This window comes from Acomys minous (genome assembly GCF_964271855.1).
Source record: "Acomys minous genome assembly, chromosome: 2".
Lineage (NCBI taxonomy): Eukaryota > Metazoa > Chordata > Mammalia > Rodentia > Muridae > Acomys > Acomys minous.
In genome coordinates, this window is record NC_140484.1 from 18,445,775 (window position 1) to 18,471,094 (window position 25,320).

At 49.3% G+C, this 25,320-nt stretch overlaps 1 protein-coding gene across 1 annotated transcript in view; it reads left to right on the top strand.

The window, feature by feature from the left end:
- Positions 1-206: 206 nt before the first annotated feature.
- CRTAC1 (cartilage acidic protein 1) overlaps positions 207-25,320 on the top strand; it is a 139,683-nt gene continuing 114,569 nt past the window's right edge. The window contains exons 1-2 of the mRNA XM_084773765.1: positions 207-392; positions 17,560-17,759. Coding sequence (XP_084629891.1) covers positions 369-392; positions 17,560-17,759 — 224 coding nt within the window. The 5' untranslated portion in view covers positions 207-368. The remainder of the gene's footprint in view (positions 393-17,559; positions 17,760-25,320) is intronic.

Consider the following 25,320-nt stretch of genomic DNA (forward strand, 5'->3'; position numbering starts at 1 on the left):
CGGGCCAGCCTGGCTGCCGGCTGCTACCACCGCAATCCCGGCTCCTAAATCAGCGCGGGGAGGCGCCCCTTCCCCCACCCAGCTCCTCGGGCTCCCCGGGCCGCGATTGGCCGCGCGTGCGCCCCCCAAGCTTGGGCCCCGGCTCCAGCTGCCGCGCCATTGGCTGCGGGCCTCCGCCAGCCTTTACATAAGCCCGGGCGCGCTCGAGTGGAGTTGTATAAAGCGAGAGCGCGTCGTCGGGGCGGGAGGCTCGAGGCCAGCCCGGGACCAGGGCTGGGCGCTGCAAAGCGGCGGCGCCGGCGGCAGAGGCGGCAGTGAGCGCCCCGCGCTCCGACGCCCCCAGGCGGTGGGGCTGAGCGAGCTAGAGGATGGCTCCGAGTGCTGACCTCGGCGTGAGTATCGGCTACCGGAGCCCCCACCCCTTCCGGCAGAGAAAGTTTCTCCAGCCCAGCGCACCCCTCCCCGCACGCCCCCAGGGGTGGCAGGGATGCAACCGGGGACCAGGAAAGACTGGGGCCGCGAAGGCAGCGGCACTGCTCCCAACTTGCCAAGAGGCGCTGGACTCGATTGGCGCGCAGATCCTCCCCGCGGGCTGGGGGCGAGGCGGGCGCCGGGCTGGAGGTGGTGGAAGAGATGGAAGCAGAGGTGTTGGGGGTGACAGCCCGCAGTTGGCTGAGAACGAGTTAGGGGCACAGTGGATGGAGGTCAGCGGTTTAAGAAGAGGGCAGTGGGGCTAGGAGGGGGCGGAGCAGGTGAAGGCTGTACCGGGGGGTAGCGGGGGTGTCACCTAGCCTGGCAGGCTCAGCTTGGGGCCGACGAAGCTACTAGACTCGGCCAACTGCCAAAGCTTCCAGGTTGGGAAAGATCCCCCATGGGGCAAAGCTCTTCTCTAGGGAAGCAGAGCTGTCTCCCCCTGCACAGCGCTGAGTGGCAGAGTGCTCAGCCAGCCCGGTGCACGGCGGCATAGCTGCCAGCCGCCTTTTGCTGGACCGAGGTGTGGTCTGGCTTTCTGGTTGGGGCTATTTCAGGCAAGCTCTTTTCTGGCATTCTAGGAGAACCATGGGGTACCCCTTGATCTCGTGGAAGCACATAGAGGTTTTTGTGGGGCGGCAAGCAGGCTTGGGGGCATGCCCAGCAATGCAGCGTGCTTCTTTTGCAGTACAGTAGTTGACAGTCCTGGTTAGTCCCGCTTCTGCAGAAACCAACGAAAGAATCCAAAGTCATCCGAGTTGGGATGGGAGTCTTTCTAGGGGCGGGCATGGGTGTTTCCTCTTTGAATGACTAATGTATACTATTGCTATTGGGTGGGTTCAGCTACCGTGGCTTCTGGGTACCCCAGAGGAGCTTTAATTCTCCTGGAAGCATTCATGAGTTGCACTTGAGGTACCTTCTGGGATAGGTGCAAGACTCTGCAAGTGAAGCCAGCTGGGAAAGAAAGCAAGGATCCCAGAGTCAGGATGGCTCTGTGTAACGCTGCCTTGAGCCCGAAAAGAACGCCTGGGAAAGGCTATCAGGGGAGATTTGAAACCATGATAACTTGGGACCGGAAATACCCTGTTGAGTTAAAGCAAATCCAGAACAGTTGCTCACTCTTGGGCACCTAGATAGAGAAGTGAAGGGTGGAAAAGCAGGAATACAGTCGGTTGTTCCAATATGGTCTTCAAGGAAACGGTTTTCTCTCCGGTTTGGTTAAAAAGCCTCACCTGGAGGCAGGTTCTAAAGTCAACTTACTAGGCAACGAGGGTAATTTAGCTCTCTGTGCTGGCCTAGAGGGCCCAGATTAGAATGCTGTTTGTCTCCAGTTGGTGCTGGTGGACTCCAAGAAGGTTGAAGGCTGCTGCCGGTTTCAGCTCTTTAGACGATGAAGTGTGAGTTGTGGCTGGATCATTCACAGTGCCCCTACCCTATCCATGGGGGTGTGTTCAAACTCCTCGGATACCCGCCCTGATGATCTTATGTGGGGTTTAGCAAGCCATCGCCTCCCCTACCCCACCCCCAGCGCCATTCTCTGTTTGCCTGTGGTCAAAATTCCTCTACTGCATGTCCCAAGTCCTTCTCTCCATTAGTGATTTGTGCAGTAAAATGCCTGCCTGCTTGTTGCTCTTTCTTTCTTTCTCCATCTGGCCTGCGCCTGGCATTCTGAACCCTGATGTTTATTCTTTGGCACCAGGGTGTTTGGTTAAGGTATCCTATGGTTGCACAGAGGAGCCATGTGAGTGAGTAGACCAATGGCCTGTGTAATACTGGAGAGCGGAAGGTAGACTCTTATAGCGAGCACAGACCACCAACCAGGAAGTAGTTCTGTTAAACAGCTTGTGACCACCTGATGTGGTCCTCAAGCTTCCTTGCCTCCTGTGAAGTCAGTGGAAGCTTAGAAGCGCAACAGGCTCCTTGGTGACCAGTAGGGGGCGCCAAAAGCACCTAGCTCAGGACTAGTGACTTTCTTCCTACCCTTCACTGGCCACAGCAACTAAGGCTTTAAGCAAACTCAGGCGGCAACCCCCAACAATCACCCATTGTGATTGAGGACAGTTACGACTGGGCCCTTCCACCACGTGTTCTGTTGACTTCGGGCGGTCCTGGGACCTCAGATGCAGTGGGTTGGGGTGAGGCAGTGTATTCCTGGCAGACGGAGCTGGTACACGGCTCCACCTTCTCTCTGAGATCATTGTTTTCTGCTTGGTATCCCTGTATTCTTTGAATTCTGGGAAGCCAAGATTATCAAGACTAGGGGGGAAAAAGGAGCTTTGGGGGGACATCTAGTCCACCTCACCCCACTCCCCCAGCATTCCCATGTACACTGTATTTACGGACGACAAGGTCACATGGCTGGTGGAAGAGGTGGGGCCAAACCTGAGGGTTCCCAGGTCCCTGTTGGGAGCGTTCTCCACCCCCGTGACCTGCTTCTTCTGTGCTGTGAAAATGGACATATGTTTCTAGACAGTAGGCACTGATAATTACTGACTGACCAGACTTGGGCATACTAAGCTTCAGCAAATTTGGGGAAGTTTTCTTTGGAAGGAAGGCAAGGGGAGGTAAAGTTCTCATGCTGAACCTACACAGGTCGTAGAAGTTCCGAGTTAGCCTTTCTCCATCGTCTTGTCTTATAGGGAAAGGCTTTGCAAGTCTGTGTGATGGACTCAGAGGTGCCCAGGCCATTGCCAGATAGTCTTAGAACCCAAGCCAAGGCTTAGACAGCCTTTAAGGGATGCTGGGTCAGAGTCTCTGCTTTGCAGTCACACCTCTGCCACTGGGACCTCTTAAACTCAGATCGCAGCTGAACTAAAGAATGTTCCCAAGAGTGTTTCCCAATGCCTTCCATCTCTGCTACTCTCAGCTCAAGGTCAGAGTAATGGAGGCTCTGGCTTCAAAGATCCTTCCTCTTCTGGCATCTCGGTCACCAAAAGACACTCTCATTTCTGGTGCCCTTCTGTTCTGCTGGTCTGGCGGGTCCATGGCTAACCCTCTGTTTTCTGCTACCACCTAGTTTCTTTATAGACCATATGCACTTCCATGGGTTTCTTCTTGGAGCCTCGGCAGATTTGGATGGCCTGCCTTCATTAGGAAACCCTGCTGCCAATCCACAATTCCAAGAAGCAGAGTCCTCCCCTGGCCCTCAGGTTCACCCAATGGGTGCTTGTTGCCAAGGAAAATGCTTAATTAAGATTGCTCATTTCTGCGGGCTCACAGGCAAGATGGGTCTCCATCCGTATGAGAGGGCTGTGTAGGCCACCAGAACCACAGCCACTTTCCTTAAGTGGGATTCCGGGAGCTGTGACTGAGATCCCTGTCCGCCACTTTGGTTTAACTGGAGAAATTCCTTGCATTCTCAGTCTTGATCTGGTTCTAAATAAGGTCAGAGGAGTATAATTACATTCGGTATTTGGAAGAGTGGAGGGTCTTCCTGTGAGGGAAGGTGAGCAAAGGTGCAGGGAGATCATCTTTGAGATGCATCCCCCCTAAGACTGATGTAGAGAGCCAGTCATTTGGAAGGGGGTTATTAGCGCCAGATCACAGGGAACCGCATGGGAGCTTTTCCCCCTGCAGCTAAGGCCAAGTGACGAGGTTCGCACATCAGCTTCTGGTCACGGTGACATCGGGACTGATGAACAAAGTCTGACTGGCAGGCAGCCCTCCTTGCCTTCTTCTCTGACCCACAGCTGGATTTTCACGTTGGGGTGCTGTCATGCTTGGGGAAGAGAAATTTTACAGGTCCCAGGATAATTCTGAATGTGATGGAAGGCCCTAAGCTATTGATTCCTGAGGAAGGAGCTTTCTGCTGGGAGAAGCCTTCCTCAGAGCCCAGTGATTTAAGAGTGCTGACAAATCCATGCTCACTGAGCCTCCTGCAGGCTGCAGATAGGCTTCCAGGCCAGCCTGGGCTCCGCTCTGGATCTCTGAAGAGCCTGGTTGGTAGCTTAGGGGACATAAACCGCTGAACTCTTCTTAGGAGAAAGTATGAAATCAATTGGTTCATTATCACACCAAACACACTCTGGGCCACTTAGGGCATTTAAGAAATCAGAAGTGGCAAAAGGACTGTGAGATTGGGTTTGGAACATGTTCCAAATGGTGTGAAGGGGTTAGAGAGAAGGACGGGATAGAAAGACCTTTTGTTCCACCGAGCCACTCATGTTCTTGACCTCCCTGAAGCCCCCAAGCAACGACTGGAGAGGTCACTTAACCCACACCACCCAGGCTTTTGGCAGTGTCTAAAGATAATATATATTGTCACAATTGGAGTAAAGGATGCTACAAGCATCATCTAGTGGGAGAGAGCCCAGGATGCTGCTAAACACCCTGCACTACTGGTTACACAGTCAGCGGTACCAAGATTAGAGCACAGCAGCACGTTACAGGCAGCAGAGATTTTTGGAACTATTCTAACAAGCTCTGTTTCATAGCTGAGGACACTGAGGTCCAGGGTGGAGTGATGACCAGGCAGATCCTACAGCAAGCGGACCTCAAAGCTAGTCTGGAACTCATATCTGCTTCTCTGAGACTGGTTTACCCAAATTCTCCCAAAGTTGTTGTGAAGAATAAATATGAGCTGTGAAAACACTTAGAAAATTACAAGGAGACTATTATTAATACTGCTATTATTACAAATTGGGGGGTTTGAAAAGTTCTGTTTCTGTGGTGCTGACTCATGGTGTAACATTGGACCAATCATTCCCAGAGACCCGTGTCGCTTTGTGTGTACTTGTGGTGTGGGGATGGGGGGGAGGAGGGGGCTTAACAAAAGATAAGGATCAAAATCCTTATCGTTAGAGAAAAGCCCAAAGATTTGCCCTTCAAAAATGCTAGACACCTAAAAAGAAGAAGAAAGAAGGGAGAGACTGAAATTTTTCCTTGAAAGAAATCCTGTGGACTTTGTGTGAAACAAAACGCTTACTTCTTGGAAAAATTCCAGTCCCCTGGCCCCGTGAGTTGGTTCCAGCCCAGGAAATCTGATCAACATCCGGAGGAGAAACTGATAGCTCCACAAATGACAGGCGACTGGATTTGTCCCCAGTCCCTAGGGCAGAAAGGACTGACTTCTCAGCCGCCCTTTGTGCTGGGGGCAGGGCAGGAGGGACAGTTGGCCCTGGGAAGTTCTACAGGGAAGTTCAGGGAGGGATGGGAAGGCGGGGCATTAATTAGTAAAACCTTGTTTACTTAAGAGACATATTCTTAAAGATCTCTTCCAAGGGACGTTTTGACATATTGCTTTAATTAGCCACAGAAGAATGGAGAGTGCAGAGAGTGTAAAACGACCCTTGCCGGTGTTTCCAGTTACTCTTCTTTTTGTTTGCACCATACAAGTACCCTGACAAGGTCATGGAGTCACTGCTCAGCTAAGGGACCATCTTAGTGACCAGAGAGGGGATCACAGGAACTTTTTCCCTTGCTTATACCAGTTTCCTTCTGGCTAGTGCAGATACTTGGGTGGGGATTCTGGCCTGAGCCTCCTAGCGTCCTTTGTCGCACTGGCCTTAAGTGAGCCACCCTCACCCTGCAAATCTCACTGGAGCTCTCCTGAGAGGCACAGGCCCCGGTGCTTAGATTTTTCCCTCGAAGCTTGTCTGCAAAGCCCTTGTAGGCTAGGCGGTAGACAACGGCCTTGCGCCATGTTCTCTGCATATGGCTGGAGGGTGGTTCTTTCCTTGTGGTCGGGATTGGAGAAAGAAGTCACTTAAGGCTCCCTTGGAGGACTAAGGTGACCTGCACTGGAAAATGAGGTTTTACTACTTAGAGCCATGCCTGAATGCAGCAAGGCCTCTGAAGACCCAGGTCTCAGGAAATCAGTCACCTAAGCTGGGCCTCAGCCCGATCTGCGGCTTGTAGGCCCCTTCCTTTGAAGTCAGCTCAGCTTTCACCCTGGCCTCTAGGAGAAGCTTCTCTTACACATCACAGCCATGTACTTCTCATCCAAAGAGGCCTTTGCAAGGGTATGAGCAAGAGTCTCCAAGGAGGTGCTACCCTGCCAGTGGTGTTGGGGAAACAGTATCAGTGGCGTTCATGTACGTTCAGCACCTAGGACAGCACCAGATTTGGCTTTTGCCTGTGCAGTAGAGCTCACAAGCGCCCAGTGGAAAAAAACGTAAAGGGGATCGAGTTGGCCGTTCTAAGGCAGAGGCGGCCTCTGGCATTAAGGTGGATCTTCATGCTGGCCTCATTCAGTGTGGCCTGTTTCCCTTCCACCTCCTTCTCAAAGCTAGCTGTTGGCATCAGAGCCGCGTATACCTCCAGGACCCTGGTAATCAGGGGTCTTGGAGCCCGTGTAAGATCCCCTCGATTAGACCATGGTCAGCTGTGAGCCTGAAGCGAGTTTCCTTTCCTCTTCACCATCCACAGCTGCTTCTCCTCTCCCCTCCCCCACTTCAAGTAGATTCCCTGATGCACTTCAAGTAGCCTTAGCCTGCTTTAGGCCCATGGAACAGAAGAAAATTTGGATTTCTACTGAAGACAAACTAAGGAGTGAATCATTGTTTCACACAACCATTCCCGAGAGGAGGCTTTTAAATAGCAAGGTCCACTAATGCGTTTTAAATGATTTCAGAGGGGGAAAAACCCTGACCCATACACTCTTAGGTCTGGAAAGAACTTTGGAGGCCATCCAGTGGCCCATCCTACCCCACACCCCAGGCTGTTCACATCTCCAGGGCACTGCTCAGAAACACAGGAGCTGTCCTGCACCCGGCTGCCCCAAAGCTAAATGTCAATTATGAAAAACAAAAGCCTGATCATGTCTGGGCCTTACTTCAAAACCTCCCCACAGTGTGACTCTAGGCTCCTTCCTTTGGTATTGCAGGCTCAGGCAGACCCCAGCTGCAGCCTCCCTCCACCCTGCGTCCAGACTCTGCATTTTGGAAGCAGCAATTGCATTCTCAGCATGCACCGATCCGTCTCACGTGCGTGCCTCTGATCCATAGGTCTCTGCCACCTGGAATCCCAATTCACCTGCTCCAGAGACGCTCTCCTGCCTGGCCTCCCCACCTATGTCTCTAGTTAATTCCTCCCTCCCGCTGGCTTTATCTAGTCTTTGTACCTGTTGCCCCTGTGAACTTAGACCACGAGGTTGTGTGCAAACCTAGCTCCTTGAGACCAAGGACCACGCCTGGCTTGTCATTTCTAACCTGGTAGGTAGGCGTCTCCTACGTGTTTGAAGAATGAGTGTGTGTATCTAAGTGTATTGAGGGCTTCTGCGTTTGGAAAGCAGTGTTAAAGGAGCCAAAGAACTCCTCTGGGGTCCCAAGACAAATTAATAACAGAAGCAAGTCTATTCTTCAAAGTCATACAGTCCAGAGCATTCCACTCAACGTCTGACAGCTGCTCCTGGAAGGGGCACCTGTGTGCCTGGCCCCTTCTCCTGAGATGCATTTGTTCAGGCGGCAAGCATCTATTAGTAGTGGTAATAGTGTGATTACTGCTACCATTTCCTACCTTGTGTGGGCGTTTGCAATGCCCAGCACTGTGCTTAGAAGTTAACATGCATTCATATCAGTCCACCCTCACCACAGTCTACAAGCCTGTCTTCCCATTTTACGTGCCAGGAAGGCTGAGCCGCTGATAACATTTAGTAACATCCTACCTTGCCTTTGTGTATATGACTAGTAGTCTCCGTGCATCCCTCTCTTTCATAAGCACTGTCTCATTAGCAGAGCACTCTCTGTGACATGCCTTCGCCTGGGTCTCTTAGACTTTCTTTCTTTCTTTCTTTCTTTCTTTTCCTTTTACTGGAAACAGCCAGCTTTCCTCTCTTGTAGTGTACCACACACTGTCTAGAGCTCTCTCTTACTGGGAGGAAGCAGTGTATTTTCTTAGTGCCGGGGACAATGCATAGGACAGGGCCACTGGGACTGTGGCTCAGTGGTAGGGTGTTTGTCTAGCATGCACAAGGCCTTGGGCTCCATCCCTACCACCACAATGGAAGGAGAGATACCTATGTACCTTCTGGGTGAGTGGGTGGAGGTGCAGAGGTCTATAGTTTTTCCAGGCTGGCCATGCAGGAGACCAGCAGTGGGAACAGGGTGGAGAAACAGAAGGTTCTAGAACGTACACTCCTCGGCACATGTGTTTTCTCTTGTTCTCAGTGTTTTCCTGGTGACCAGCACAGCCTGGCATTAAGCAGGCCATAAACAATCCTGAGCGAATGAATGAATGAGCAAACAGCAGCTCCAGTAGTTCCCCTCTTAATTATTCTCCCCGTCTCCTCTTCTCTTGGTCTCCTGCATACTTTAATGTAATTATTATTTTCTTGCTCTAGTTTTTTTTTTCTTCCAGTGTTAGGAATGGGAGCCAGGGTGTGGTAAACACAGTCAAGCGCTCTCCAGTGAGCCACAGCTTCAGCCCTACCGTATTCTTTTTATCATACTGTCACCTTGTCACCCTTTCATCCTTTGGACCTGGCCTCCATATGGCCTCTAGTCTCTGTAGGCCTGTTTCCCAGAATCCTTCCTGCCACATGCCACATACAGAGCCCCATTTGTGCTACAAAAACCTGAACCTCCACCATGCACATGCTATCCCCCTAGCCTGAGACACAGTCCCCACCCTGGCCCTGTGGCTAGCTTGTCGCTGTCTTTCACCTTCCCTTCTATACCCATCTTACTTGATTTAAGTGGAGTGAAGGAAACCGTGTAGTGAGGTGTCTAGGAGTATTGATCCTGGAGCTAGTTTGCTTAAACACAAATCTTGGGTTCACTGCATAGTAGTTTATACAACCTTGGTCCACTTCCTTAACTCCTCTGTGCTCAAGCATCCATATCTGTAAAATGGGGACACTGCCTCCCAGGCTTCCAGTGAGGCTTAACCGAGTCACCCATGTGAGGGGCAGTAGCACCGTATGTCCACTTTTGCTCCCTGAAATTGCAGCCTTGTGCCTCTCTGATTGCTTTGGTCCAGGAAGAGTCCACTATCTGCTCTGAGACAGAAAAGGAAGCAGGGGAGTGAGTAAGAGGAGAGGAGTTTGCAGGGATGGAGGATGAAGGGAGGGATGCCCACCAGCCAGGATGGAGATGCTGGGAGCTCTGAGGGATCTGCAAGGAACTTGACCCCGGGGTCATGAAAAATGAAGCAATAAGAACAACCAGGAGACCAGGACCTGAATGGCTGTGTTGGTTTTGAAGGGCTTCGGTGAATAACACCTCACTTCCCTACCCAGTTGGGGACCAGAGGAGGCTGGAAGCAGAACTCCAGCGGATAGAACGAAATGCCACGGTTGTCACCTAAACAGCTGATTGGCAGGGCTTGCCTTTCTGGTGCCCTGTCAATGCCCACTGCAGACCCCTTTGGTAGAGCAGGCTAGCTTGCCTGGTCAAGCTCAGTACAAGGTAAGTTGCCTCCACAGGGACCTGCTCCAGAGGGCTCCCCAAGCAGTCTTGTGCCCCTGACCAGTTTGATGGGGGATGGGGCAATATAGTCTGGGCTTTCTCACCATCACCACAAAACAAACTTTTTTTGCTAGATGCTTCTGTTCTGGGGTCTGGTCTGTTCTCTGAATGACATTTAGCGGCATCTCTGACCTCTACCCACAGGATGCCATCAGCAACTGCTTTCCTGGCTTTGCTACCCAAAATGTTTCTAGACACTTGACATCTGATGAGGACCACCTGTCTAGTGGCAGATCCTCCAGATAAGGTCCAGGACTGGAGAGTGAGTGCTGCCTCCCACACTGATCCAGGCAGCCGAGGACAGGTCGGGGTGACAGCTGGGTCCCCCTGACCTTTGCAGATGTCTGCTCCCTGCACTGCTTGTCCTTTCCTCCTCTTCTTCAGCCTCTCCCTGTTCAGGCTGCTTCTTCCTTCTGAAACCCAGCCACAGCAGCCTCCCTCTGGGAAGCGATCCCAGCTCTCCTCGCAGAGCTGGGATCGCTCAGGCCTCTCTGTGGTCCCTGCTCCACAGCACCCCTCACCCCATACAGCAAATGGTGAATGACCATGTCCTTGGGGACCCCCATGCCTCACTCAAGGCCAGGCTCATTGCTGGGGTGACTGATCCAGGGTTGCTCCGTCAGCTCTTCTCCAGTGGTGTGCTTTCATTCCAGAAGCTCTTTTGTGGGTCTCTGAGGATCTGATGGCCCAGTCCATGAGGGGCAGAATGTTCCTGCAGCTGCTGTGTCCTTCCCTCATCTCCGCTGTCTGACAAGTGTCTGAAAGGGTCTGCTTTCTCTGCCTGCTTCCAACATTTGGGCCTCTTGCTTTTTGTGAGAGCGTGGGGTGTGTCCTTGCACTTTGGATAATTGCAGAAGAACTGTGCGCCCTGGAAATTGCCCCTGGAAGCCTCTCCCACAGCTGCCTGACCCCACGGCAGAGAAGCCAGGTTGCTTAGATACCAGTTTTCAGACCCAATTCAGGAAAGTCCTAAGGCCACAGAAAACGGAATTTTCTGCATGTGACTGGGAGCCAGTGTCTGAAGACTCCCCACCTTCACTATGGGCCACCAAGCTGCTTTCCACCTGGCCCTCTGCCAGACCTTCCCTGGGGCTCACTTAACCTTTCATCACCACGTCTCAGGTGATCCCACAGTACAGACAAGGACATCCAAGATCAGCAATGTAGGAGAACACGCCAAGGTCACTAGCTGGTCTGTGCTGGGCTTCGGGTCCAGATCCAGGTCGCTGACTCCAAGCTTTGGGCTCCCTCTCTCCTTCTTGCTGAGGAGTGTTGAAAAGTTCACTTACGGAGCATTTTAAAGAAGTTATTACGGTGACGCGGTTCTTCCCAGAGACCGAAACACAAGTCCAGCCACCAGATGGCCCTTACGGAGGCCTTTCTTGTCCTTGTCCCCACAGCCACGCTGCAGAACTCTCCATTCCGTGCTGAGACGCCATGCACTCTGCCCCAGTGCCCCTCTGCCAGTTTGCTCTGCCTTTGAGCTCAGCCTCTCCTCCTCTGGTCTGCTTTGCCCCTGGACGGTCTTAGACGGCCTTGACACAGGATGGCATCCTTCATCCACTGCTTGTTTGCCAAGCTCTCTGAGGGCAAGGACTGGGTTTTGTTCACCCCTGGATCATGGAACGCATACATCTTCAGCAGATGTACTGTTTACTACGTACTAGGATGCTAGTACTGTGTGCAGTGCACACTATGCTCCGCTTGAGTACTGCTGCTAGTGAGTACCATGCACAGTACTGTGACAACGCCTGGCAGATGATTAATACTCGCGCATCCCAGAAAACAACAACACCCTTTCTAACCCACTTAAGAATCTGCTTTTGATTTTTTTTAACCTTTCCCCCCTTTCCTGTGTCAAATGTTCACAGTCATGTGACAAGGAGGCTCCTGAACAAGTCATACCAGATGCGAAGTCACCGTGGGTACCCCCACCCTTCTGCCTCAGGCAGTTCCCAGACTGCTTTGCTTTCTTCCCCAAACTTCATATCTTCTGCCTCCATTGACACTCTTCAGCTAAATGGATTTTCTTCATATACTTCAACAAGTCAATGATGAATTTCAGGAAGAGGAACATTTTTCACTTCAAATCAGATCGCAGTGAACACTCTCATCAGGGGACTGTGAGTCTGGGGCAGTGTTTCTTATCCTGGCCTGCCCATCAGCATCAGCTGGACAGCTCCTGAAAAGTCCCAGCATCTATACGTGACCATAGACCAATGAAATCACACCCAGTAACACGTATCTCAGCACAGTGCTCCCAGGGGCAGAGGTTGGGTGATTCCACTGGGCAGCAGGGGGCTGGGCGCCGCTAGCTGGGAGCCCTGTTGCTGGAAGTGAGGTCTATAGAGCACACCGGCCTGGGTATTGCCTGGCAGTTTGTGGACACGCGGACCACCTGGATCAGAGCCTGCTCTAGCACACACCCTCGGGTCATTGTCAAGCACGTTGCAGTTTGAGAAGCGCTGCTTTAGAGAAAGAACAGCTTTTAGACACCTGCGACGAGCTGCAAGCCCCGTTTCTGCTGCTTCTTACTACCACTTGGACGCATTCCTTCCACCTCTCTTTCACTTAATAGTATTAATAGCACACCTCCCGTGATGGATTCTGGGAGCACGCTGACGTGTGTCTCTACCTGCCCCTACCCCCATTTCCTCTGGGTTCAGACCTTCAAGATGGCACCTACCTCTTGTTTCCTTGACTTGACTCTCACCTCCTTGACCTCTGACCCCTTCACCTCTTCTTACCTTTGTGCAGAAACCAAAGTTGGGATTCTTCTCAGTCCCTACCTATGGTGGTGGTTTTACCGTGAGCTGAAGACAGCTGATGCTTTGATTATATATATATATATAAAGATGAGCTGAGCCTGCGCAGCCCTGAGGGTTGCATCTCCTTGGTTGACTCCACTCCTCAGATCTAGAGGCCAAGGAGAAGGTTCTTGAATCAAACCCAGACTTTCATGGACTATATTGCTTGGTTTCACGACTCTGGGAGCTGCAGCATAGAACCTCGCTTGCTATTCAACACGTAGTTTATAGACCAGCATCGTGGATGCCACTGGGGAGCCTGCTAGAAATACAGAATCTTGGGCACCTATGGGCAGAGTTACTGAACCAGAATCTGCATTTCAACTAGATGATCCATGGGCACATGAAAGCCTGAGAGGTGTGAAGCGCTGGTCTGGGGCAGTGTTTCCCAGATTTTACAACACATTGAAATCACATGGTACCTTTTAAAACTCTTACGCGCAGGTTCCATCCTAGGCCAATTAAGTCAGATGGGCTCGAGAGAGAAGACCCACGCTTCTGCACTTTTTAAAATTGTGGTCAAATATCCAGGGCATCAAATCTACCATTTAATCACAACCAGGACTCCAGTTGGGTGGTGCAAAGCCCACTCACAGTGTTGTGCTGCCATCACACCATCCATCTGTAGAACCTGTTCATCTTCCCATTCCGAAATGCAACAGTCATCAAGCACTGCTTCCCCATGCCTTCTCCACAGCGTCTGGAAACGTATGTGCGTCCGACGGCTCCTGGTACCTCACACAAATGGAGTCACATGGCATCCATCTTCCTGTGACTGCCTTACTTTACCTGATAACATCCTATTGTTCGTGTGTGCCGTGTTCTGCTTGTCCACCCACAGATGTTTGCCTGGCTTTCATCTTTTGGCCATTGTGATTACTACGGCTGCTGTGTACATAGGTGTGCAGCTATCTGATTCTCCCGAATTCTCCCAGAAGCCCTTGATCTCGCTCTCCCATTAAACAGTATGGGGTGACTTGAGAAAGGAGTTCATTGCTTTCTTGATGGAGAAAACTCCACAAAATCATACTCATCAAGAGGTCCATGTCTTTGTGTTCCATTTAGAAACATCTCTCAAACAGGCCAGACCTTCAGGGGTGTGCACACTGAAAGGCAACTCTCTAAACAAACAACCAGGGCCATCCAGTTTCCGTGGTGAAGTGGAGTGTGCTGACGAGGCAGTGGCTCATGGACAGGGCTGATGCGCCCCCCCCCCAAAAAAAGAGTGTGGAGTTTTTCTGCCCATGCTTTAAAGTATTAAACTTAAGGGTTTAGATGTAGATTTTTTAACCACTCAACTTACCTGGGTGAACAAAACACCCAAGGTGGGATGCTAAGCCTCCAGAGCTCATTAACTTATACAGGAGCTTCCCTGCTCACAGAGACCACCCTCACAGAAAAGGAACAAATTGTTCCTAAGCCAGAGAGGGCTTGCACCCCAAGAAAAAGACAGTCAGCGTACAGTAAATGCAATCGAGTTTTGGAAATCAGTTTCTTCTTTTGGTCTTGGGGTACACACTGAGAAGTGGAATTTCTAGACCGCGTAGTAACTCTCTTGTGAGGTCTTTGAAGAGTCACTGTACCGCCTTCTCACACAGCTGTGCCATTTCCCCTCCCCCGAGCAATGTGCAGGCTCCGAGACTCTCCCCATCTTCGCCAGCGTCTGTTATTCCCTGCGTTTCTATTATTGTTGTTGTCGTCACCTGAATGGGAGTGAAATATGTCAATGTGTTGATCTGCAGTTTCTCTATAATTTGTGGGGCTCCGTACTCTGTGGGACATCTTCATATATAGAAAAATGTTTATTCAGGTCCCTTGCCCACTTTGAATCAGATTGTTTCTTTCTTTCTTTTTTTCTTTTCTTTTCTTTTTTTTTTTTTTTTTTACTGTTATGTTGTAGGTATGTTTTGTTGATATACCATGGATAGTAATGACTTATCAGGTGTATAATTGGCAAATATTTATGCCCACCCCATGGTTGGCCTTTCATATGTTGGATGGTGTTCTTCGACACACAAAAGCTTCTAATTTTGATAAAGTCCATCTTGTCTAGTTTTTCTTTTGTCATCTGTGTTCTTGGTATCTTATCTAAGACATCATTGTTAGGCATGAAAATTTTATTAAAGCTCCTCATGTGATTTCAGTGTATAGCCAAGACTGTGCAATGGTTTTTAAATTTTAACATACATAAAAATCACCCGAAATCTTGTTAGAATGGATATTCTGATTTATTAGGTCTGGGGTGATGCCCAATGTTCTGCATTTCAAAGAGGCTCCTAAGTGATGCTTCAGATGCTCTGTGGACCACTCTGAGTAGCCAGGATGCAGAGGAGCACATCAGTGAGAGGAGCAGGTGCGGTTACCATGGCTTCGCCCACGCTTTTCACTATCACTGTTTCCTAATAGGCCAGCACTGACCATCTCACTTCCCAAAGCTGGTCCTTCACACCCCAAGACAGGGTGTTCAGGGTACCTTTGGCATGAGAGAGGAATTAAACATGGGGAACACAAACCCTAAGTCCCAACCCGCTGTGGGTGAAGCCCCCCCATCCCCCACTGATCCACTCTGCTCAGAGAATTTGAGATCTATGTTACTAACAGTCTGTCCTCTCCAGCCCTGGCCCTTTAGAGGGAAATACTGCAGGACCCCGGTGGAAAGCTGTTTTCTTTAAAATGGGTTTAATATCCTCAGACAGAGAAACCATACAGGTTCATATGAGACTTGCAGAAACAGTTGGCGGACACGGAGTGGAGACTTCTGACTATCTCCTTTAAAAACTTCCTTTCATCCACCATAGAGTCTTGGAGGCAGAAAGGCCCCTCAGAGGTCTCTTCCCAACCCTTCATTTCAAAGGAGAGTGTGGAAACCCAGTGATAGTGGAACTTGTCAAGATCACCCAACAAAGCTGAGGTCAACCCCTAGGAACGCCTTTTTTTTTTTTTAACCCCAGAGAAGAGGCAAAAATCAAGAGGCTGGGTCACAGGACTTTTTCCTTTTTAGAAAAAAAATTTTTTTTACCAGTTAGGCGTCATCACCCTACAAAGATCTGGCCCCTCCTGCGGTCAAAATCCAAACTGCAGCTGCAAAGCCTGAAAGGAACTGACTAGGCGCTAGGAGCCTACTCTCCTGTAGGTGTTGGAAGCTGATCACATACCCCAGCCGCTGCCAATCAATTGGATTTGGCTCTCACGTAGAAGTTCGAGATTGCCCCTTCAATAGAAGTCATGCTCTCAATAAAGGAAAGTAAAACAAAAAGGCTAGTGACCTTTAGATCCGTGCTACACTTCATTGTGTCCACCCTACCTATTAAATCCTCTTTATCCTCCACCCCACAGCTGCTTGCAGAGATGGCTCTTGGTTTCCTTACCCAGCCAAATGTCCCACAATGCTGCAGAACTCTGAGAGCCGTGTGTTTATCTTTAGTGATTCGACAGCCCAGGAGAAGATGCTGTCTTAGCCAGAGGACTCTTAATTTGGAATGACTTCATTTGGTATCATGACTCCCAACTTGGGTACTTCAAACATGATACTGCTAGAAGCTCCTGTGTAGTTTCCGCCCTGCGATGGAGCCCTGCCCCTGCATTTCTCTTCTCAGCAAGACATCAGGAAGGCTTCAGATTCTGTTTAGATCTAAAGGCAGTGCCTGGACCCCCCATTTTGGCCTTTGGGTCCTTGACCTGGAGCACAAGCTCATTTGCTGGCAGGAGCATCTGTCTCCATATGGGGAGACAGTCTTCAGATCTCCTTTGCTCTTCCCTCATTAAGATGTCAGTCCGGCTCAGCCTTGTTCTCTGCTGCCAGATGCGCTGACAAGCAAGCAGCCAAGTTCTATCAGGGGGAGGCTTGCTGCCTTCTGAAGGCAGGACGGTAGCGCTTGGCTGGTGGATTGGACCTGCACGGGCTTTCTGGAATTCCAAGAAAGTCTCGGGGACGTTCTGTGAGGTCCCATTCACTGCCTAAGGCAGAGTCTTAGAGTGGCGCTCGCTTCAGCAGTCTAAATGTCTTTTCCTCCGGCTCAGAGCAGGTGGAGTTCCACCTCCCCAGCCATTCCCAGCTGTCTCCTGGGTGAGTGCCACCGGCTCCCATGGCCCCAGGCTGCTTGGCAACACCCTGAGTTATGTTAGAGATATAATAATGAATTATAAAATGCATTATACATAATTAATTTATAATAAAACACGCACACAATGGTTTAATTTCTCCAAGTGAATGATGTGCTACCCGCCAGACCTTGCTGGAATGCATCCCTTGACTGCCTCTTAGTCTGGAGGCAATGACCAACAGCCTTTGGGAAGGATCTTGGTTTGGGGGATGTGCCAGGCTACCTCTGGGGTAGGTCCCACAGGAGAGCAGTCTTTCGCTACCTGTATTGTTGCTCTAGACCCAGTGACCTGTGGGGGTTTCACCCCCAACTCTGCATTGGCATCTGTTCTTCATTCTTTCAGAATATGGGAGATCTTTCCTTCCCTCTTTCCTTCTTTCCTTCCTTCCTTCCTCAAATATGTACCGACTGCTTCTCGCATACCTTGTCCTTAGCTTGGTGCATATCAAGTAAATGAAACAGACAAATATCCATGCCAAAGTGGATCTTGTACTCTAGCAGAGGGTGACAGGCAGTAACCAAGTGTGATGCATAGTAAATCCCATTGCATGTGGTACAGTGATGGGTCCTACAGAAGAGGGGGGAAAAGCAGGTCTGTAGTGGAGGCAGGTTGTGGCTTTATACAAGATAACAGAGACCAGAGCTCAAAAAGCAGTGAATAGTCCTCCAATTGCTGAGACAGGGCAGAACACCCACATGGCCTCCCTGGGGTTGGATTTGCCCAGCTACTTAGCTCTGGTACCTTTCAGTAAAGTTATTAACTTTTGCTTTCAGATGGTCAGGATGGCTTTGCTCCTGCTGCCGCTGTGGCTTCTGCCCTTCACTGGGGGATCCCAGAGGGCTGAGCCCATGTTCACTGCAGTCACCAACTCAGTCCTGCCCCCTGACTATGACAGCAACCCCACCCAGCTCAACTATGGAGTGGCAGTGACGGATGTGGACCATGATGGGGACTTTGAGATCGTTGTGGCAGGGTAAGTGCCTCCCACCCTGAGTTTGACAAGATATATCAGTCAGCTTTTCTGGTGACACGGTTGTGTGACAGTAACTCCAAAGCACAGTGCAGTGGCAAATGCTTGTTCTCACTGGGGTCTGCAGCCCCTTGTGGTCAGCAGCAGCCTGGCTGGCTGAGCTGCAGTTTTAGGATGCTGTGCCTTTGCTCTTTGCCACAGCGGGGGCAGGGCGGGGCGGGGGGGGGGGGGGAGACTTCGGGCTTCGGGCGACTTAGAGGAAAGCTATTGAGTCTGTAGGCTTTTCAAGGCGGCCTCTTGTCACACATCAGCGTCCTTGGTCGTGCAGGTATTACTCCCTTCTCAGAGAGGTTCTACCCGGCAGGACATAAAAGCGTTAGTGTGCGGAAGGGTTGCGGCATGCTCACTGACTCTCATGGCACTTTACATAAGGCTAAGAAAACGTTAATTAGGCATTTCAAAGAAAAGTGAAGATGGAAATCAAGAGGGATAGTTAAGCCTCCCCTGGCCAGGCATGCTGCTTGCTGCTCCTCCGAAAGAAAAAAAAAAGTAATATTGTGTGCAGCTTAAAGAGCAGAGACTTGGAGTTCAGATGGTTTCAAGCCATGCCCTGGGTGTACAGCTTTCTTGTTGTATGACCTTAAGGTTCACATACATCATCTGGAAGGGAGGAGTTGCTCTAGTAACTTGTCCTGAGGCCTCACTCAGCTATCGAACATGAGAGTGCATCGTAAGTTCTGCCAATCACCACGGATACTTGTTATTTATTGAGCGTCGGTGCGTGCCAGGCTCTGTACTTCATATTCCACAGGCATCGCCGTCGCCCTTCTGACAACACTGTCACCCCACTTAGAGGTGAAGAGTTAGGACTCAAAGGTGGAGAGAAGGATACATAGCTTGGTTGACAGATTGCCTGCCCAACAGCCCCTACCAACACGTGTGTGCTGTACACGCCTGTGATTCCAGCACTTGGGAGATGGAGGAATGCTGTGACACTCTGTCTCCGAAAGCCAAACAAATGAGAACAATTACCTTTCTTCTTTTAATTTTTATTTTATTTATTGTATATACAGTGTTCTACCTGCATATAACTCCTGAAGGCCAGGAGTTATAGGTGGTTGTGAGCCACCATGTGGTTGCTGGGAATTGAACTCAGGATCTTTCGAAGATTAGCCAGTGCTCCTAACCTCTGAGCCATCTCTCCAGCCCAATAATTACCTTTCTTTGTATAACATACGTATATATATATACGACACACACACACACATATATATAGGTGTCCTGGAGTTACCAAACTCTACAAAGTTTAATCATCACTTCAAAAATTAGCCAGTAACAAAAACATAGCAGGGGCCATCTGCCTAGTTCTAGGAGGCCTGAGCTTTTTTTGGTGACGTAGAACCAAGTACCTAACAGGTGGCATTATTTGTAGCAGTCATGAGGAACAGTCAAAAGTGCTGTCCTCAGAAATGGAAGAATTAATTGGTTTTAAACATTTCTGTGAAAGGGTCTCATCTATCCCAGGCTAGTCTTGAATTTGCTATGTAGCTGAGGCTAGCCTTTAACTCCCCTTACCCCCACCCCTCAAGAGCTAGGGTTACAGGCAGGTATGGCAACTCACAGTGAAGAATTGGTTTTAAGTTTAACCATATTTAACCCAATAGTTGCCAAACTTTGTACTTCAGCTTCAGTTTTTGAGAACTACTCAATGCTAGACCTTCTAGAAGCCAAGTGGTGTTACCCAGTATGGTGTTCATTAGACGGGCACATGTGACAATTAAGACTTGAAGTACGGCCAACATGATCAAGGGATTGAATTCCTTCTTTGCTGTATTTTTGGATAGCATCTTCTGATATGTACTCTGACTGCCCTGAAGCTTGCAATACCTTGGTACTGGGTTTATAGACATGCCTCACCATGCCCAGTTCAAGGAACTGAATTTCTAATTCTAATCAAATAGCCACATTTCAAGCTGGCGGTTCAGTTCTGCTTAAAGAACAGAAAATGATAAAAAAAAAAAAAAAACAGTGCAAATACAGACGGTGGCATGGATCCACTTCTTCCATGGTGAGCCGGGCGCTTCACCTCTGCTCATCCTGTAATGCCCAGATGCTTCTTGTTTCTGAGATGGGACAGGAGCCTCTTCCAAGGAAGCCCTGGGGCCAGAGGACACTTCCTTCCTCCTCCCCCACCACCACTCCTAAGCATCATGGGTATGCTTTTTATTCAACTAGGATCCTGATATGAGCTCATTTTTCTCACCAGTTACTATGGAAAACCTGAGGCCTGTGAACAGCAAGTCCCCTCGCCCTCCTTTCCTCTCGTGGAACACCTGCCGGGTGTGACCATGCTCCCCCTCCCCCCACCATGGAAAGTGTCTCACTGCCTCCACAGGGAGGTTGTCTCTGTCCTCAGTACCTAGGCTGCCCATATCCCCGGTGTTTCCTCTGCCCTGTACTCCGCCTGCATGGTCACTTCAGGAGATTTTTGTTGCCCTCCTGTGGTTACCCACTTTTTTCCCATGGTCCCCCATGGGGTGTGAAAAAAGCCTTGAAGAGAAAAAAAAAAAGCTCCCATGGAGGAAGATGCAAGGGCCTCTCCCAAGTCCCTTTCATTCTGCCTCTTTAAAGGCTCCCCTCTCCGAGGCATGCTGACACAGTAGTACGAGGCTGCACCACCCTCCTTGTGATTCATCTTCCAGCTGCAAAAACAGCAGATCACAGAGAAACTCTTAGCCCCGGGCTCATCCTGACCCAGTCTGGACCCCCCCCCAAAAAAATTCTCTTTGTCTTTCCCAGGCCAAAGGTAGTGCTTGTACCCAACAGACCCATTGCTGACGTCCCTTACCGAAGCCCCGGCTTAAACATGGCTTCCGAGCATCTCTTTCTGAGCCTCATCTTCAGTTGCTCCTGAATTTCTTGAGCATTCGGCTCCTTCCTTTCTGAGCAGTGGCTGTGCATTTCGTCCCCTCCCCCCACAAGGCCTTGTCTCGCTCTTGTGTCCTCTGAGGCCGAGAAACTAGACTGTCACTCTTAGTCAGTGTAGAATGACTACCCCATGTCCAGCTTGCCCTGGTCCTGCAGGGTGATGGAGTTACCCTTTGGAAACAAGGTCTAGATCGTAGTGTCCTGGCCCCTGGTCCCCTCCCAGGCAGCTACAGAAGTCACTTCCGAACGATGTATTTGTTGCTCACCCAAAGGGAAAAGAGTTACAGGAAGGATGGGATGAGTGAAAATGGAGAAGTCAGGGCCGCCTCCCAGCTCCAGGTCAGCGATTCTCTGTGGCTGTTGCAAAGCATTGTGGATCTGTGGAGCATCAGGAAGTCACGTTCTAATTTAAGTACCAACATACATTCCAAAGGCAAATACGACTTTTATTATCTACAGCTTAGGATGATTTGTCACTGTCTTCTCCTTTGGGCCGGATAACCAAGAGTTGACTACACAGACGTATTTAAATCAGGACCTTGAGAGGTCATTTGGTCCACCTCTTGCCTCCCGACAAGGCCAGTCCTGTAGTGTGTGGATGAGCAGAGCGCTGAGCATCATCCGAAGCGGCGATCCTTCTGCCATCCAGCTCGGTTACTCAGGCCAACATCGATTTGACTAATCTGGGCCCCTCAGATGGGAGCTTAATAGGCCGTTTCCCTTAGCCTTTGTTTCGTTGTTGCCTTGAAGATATAAAGCCACCATTGCTTCACATAGAGACAGCCGGGATCCCTGCCCTGCCTCTCATCCTACTGAGTCCCTGGCAGCATCTCTGATTTAGACTCTTACTCTTTCGTGAGCCCTGCACCGGTATTAAATTTTGCTTCCTTCTCCGTCTGATTGTAGGCTCTCTAAGAGGCATGTCGCAGGAGTTGATAGTTTTAAAAATTGAATTGGAATGCCTCTACCCGGAGCACCCGGGTGTCTGGTAGGGGCAGGCCCACTTATTATCTTACAGATCTTTCTATTAGCCCATCCCTGAATGCATTTACTTTTGCAACCCCTGGGATAATGGCCAGCTCTTTGGTTTATACGGCATCTAGTACTTGAAGTTGCCTTGGATTTGTTGACCTTGTAGTGTGTCTGACCGCAGCCCCTGTTACTTTGAGTATTTACTCTTTGAATAGGTTTGTTTTGCTTTGCTTTTTCAGTATCCTCGGTCTGGCTATTGACGGCATTGATTTTGCACATGTTGCGGGTGGGTTTGTGTTGTGTTTCGGATTCTTGAGTTAATTGTGATGGAAGGCATGTGCGTGCTTCTGACTCTGGGAGGAGCAGAAAATGACCGCCCTTTGTTCTGCGTGGATGGGGGAGGGAAGGGGCGGCTCAACGCTCCTCTGCCACAGCTGGGCGAGTGCCTGCGCATATGGAGGGCTTATCTGCTAACCGGCAGGTGCGTGATTGAGGTCTGCAGATAGCTGCCTCCCTGCGGGGGCGAGGGGAGGACTTGATCGCCCCCAGAGAAGGCTGCGCACGCACAGACCATTGAGGGTCTTCTGGACTGTTCCCTGGGCAAATGGAAAGCCCAGTGGCTTCCCCCTTTTTTCCACTGGAACTAAACACCCAATCTCCAGTCTCATGGAGTCTGGAGAGGGATTCCTGTGGGTGTCAATCTGCTGCAATCCTTTACAGCAGCCGCGGTGTAAGGGCTATCCCCGCAGGTCTGAGATCACCCTTCTGGCCCTGTTACCTGCAGGAGCTGGCTCCAGTGGAGAGACTGTCGTGGTTGTAAAGTTTAAACCATGATTTAGATCAGTTTTTCTACACAAAGAGCATTCATTTGGTAAAACCTTAGCACGCTCTTCACACTCGGGAGGGTTTCATTTAAAGGATGCTGCAGATTCTAAAGCAGTGTTTTGTTTTGTTTTGCTTTTTTCCCTCCCAATTTTGCAACTATGTCAGGGAACTCTTTTTTTTTTAATATACTAAAGCTAATTGAATTATTTAAAAGGCAAACTGTATTCAATTACCTGATTAATCATGATCATATAGGAGACACCACTAAAGATAATAAGAACAGTGAAAAAGAATAGGATACTTATCTATGATTTAACTAAATCAGCACTTACCATGGTATTATAACTGTAGGCAGATTTGTGTGGTTGCTGTGCATGCATATGCATGCTTTGAGTAGACAGGTGTCATAAATAATAGGTTCCATGTGCATAGAAATACATTTAGATTTCTATGCTATGTTAAAGCTCATGTCTGAATGTATACAGATGTACACACAGATACATATGCTTTTAACGAAACAGGAATAACTATGTTTGAACTTTCAGTCCTGTTGGCTAAAAAAAATGTTTTAGGGCTGGGGAGGTCGCCCAGTTGGTAAAGTCCTTGACCCCCCAGAACTCAGGCAAAAAGTGTTAGCATGGTGGAAATGCTTATACGCCCAGACCTGGGAAGGCAGGGACCAGCAAGCAGATCCATGGGACTCACTGACCGGCCAACCTAGCCTACTTTTTGAGTTCCAGGCCATGAACAGACTCGGTCTCAAAAACAAGGTGCCTGGGGCCTGAGGACCAATGCTGGAGATTGTTCCGATGTCAACACACATGCTTACATGTATGTATCTGTACTTGGTCACACATGTGGACCTGCACACACATGGATATTAGTATACACGCATGAGTGATACTAATAGTTTAATACATTTGTTCAACAGTTTTGCTATTATCTTAAACTTTTACATTATCTCATGTGGTTTCTGTGTATATGTGTGTGTGACATAGAGGTTTTTATGTGTACATTTGTGTTCAGGCATTCTCCCACGTGTCTGTCTGAGCATGCAGATGTCAGGGGCTCAATATGATATCTTCTTTGATAGTTCCCTGCCTTATGTATTCAATTTTGAGGCAGGGTCTCTCACTGAACCTGGAACTCACTGGTTGGGTGAGGCTGTCTGGTCAATAAGCCCCAGGGATCTACCTGTTCCCCGCCCCACCCCTAGGCACTGGGGTTACAGACCTCCTCGTTGCTGTGGGTTCTGAGAATCCAAACCCAAATCCTCATGTTCATATGGCAAGTACTTTATTAGCAGAGCGATCTACTCAGGCCCCAGTTTCTGTTTCTACTGTAAACTGTTTCTCTTTGAATTACACTTAAATACATCTCGTTGCAAAATAAAATAAAATAAAATAAAATAAAGATAGAATCAGACAATATAGATGAAGGTAAAAATCCACCTTTCCCAACCTCTGCCCTCTACTGCAGGCTCACCTTAGTCACTCTCAGAATAACAATTGTTTCCAGTTTGGTGTTTGTTTGTAGATAGAGAGATAGGGATATAGGTAGATAGATAGATAGATAGATAGATAGATAGATAGATAGATAGATATTCTTTATTGTATACATTCCATATATATAAGTATATATAAATACTTAATTTGGGGAGGAGTCACTGTGATGCATAGTGTCACATGGTTGTTTTTCCTGTATAGATGTTCAAGTAAGTACATGTATCTTTTTAAAAGAAGTTATTTAGCGCGGGCATATCATACACATTTCTTCATTTCTCGAGTGGGCTTTACGTTGCTTCTCATTTCCAACCATTGCAGGTACTGACACACTGCATGCTGTCCTTACAAACATATACAAACTTTTTTTGGTAGATAGCAAGAAGTGGAAATGCTGGCTTAAGGAAAAAAATGTATGTTTTAAGTTTTAATGGCCATCACTAGATTGCTTCTAGTTTCGATCTTTTTCTATTTATTCATAGGCTGTAAGCAAAAAGTAAGCTTGGGGATTACTTAGTTCAACAGCTGTCTGAGCACCTATTATACATGCAGCCACCACGTCCCAGGATCTGAACTTTATCAATTTAGATTTAACAGTTCCAAGAAAGAACGAGGGCTATTCTTCCTCCGCAGAACCTGCTGCTGCTGTTAAAACCCAGGCAGAGGAACTTCAATACTTTCTAATTCAAACAGCAAAAAAGGACTTCCTCTAAAGCCTTCTCTGAAGAAAAAAAAATGTATTTCTTAAACGGGTCACCTTTAACCCTGAGACTCATTGTCATCGGTGTCACGGAAGAGTGATCACGGACGCTGAGTCTTCAGCTGTGGTACAGCACGATCGGCCCCTGATGCTGAGTACTGTAAGACCCTGTTAGAGCCGCTAGGCCTTTCTTACCCCATTCTCAAAACTTCCCTAAGAAGAGCTCTCAGCAGTGTGTAGCAGGCTTTCCAGAAATATCTCGTCGCTGCATGCATGCCTCCCGCTCTGCAGCCCTGGACAGCCACAAACAAGGGCAGGCGACAGACTCTGCCAGCCAGCTCAAAAGACCCAGGCCTCTATGTCCTCCCTGCCCCTAGACACACACACAGAAAAGGGGCAGGATTACAGGGCGTAGAACAACAGCCACCCAAAAAGGCCTGTGCCCTGGTCCCCAGGAACCATGAATGTTTTCTTACGTGGCAGAAGGCACTTTGCAGATGTGATCATGTTAATGACCTTTTGATGGGGAGGTTACTCCCACATAATTATATCAACGGGCAAATGGGAGGTAGAAGAGGAGGTGAAAATAATCCAATATAGGAACAGTTTGCCCTCTCTTCTTGGCACTGGAGGTAGA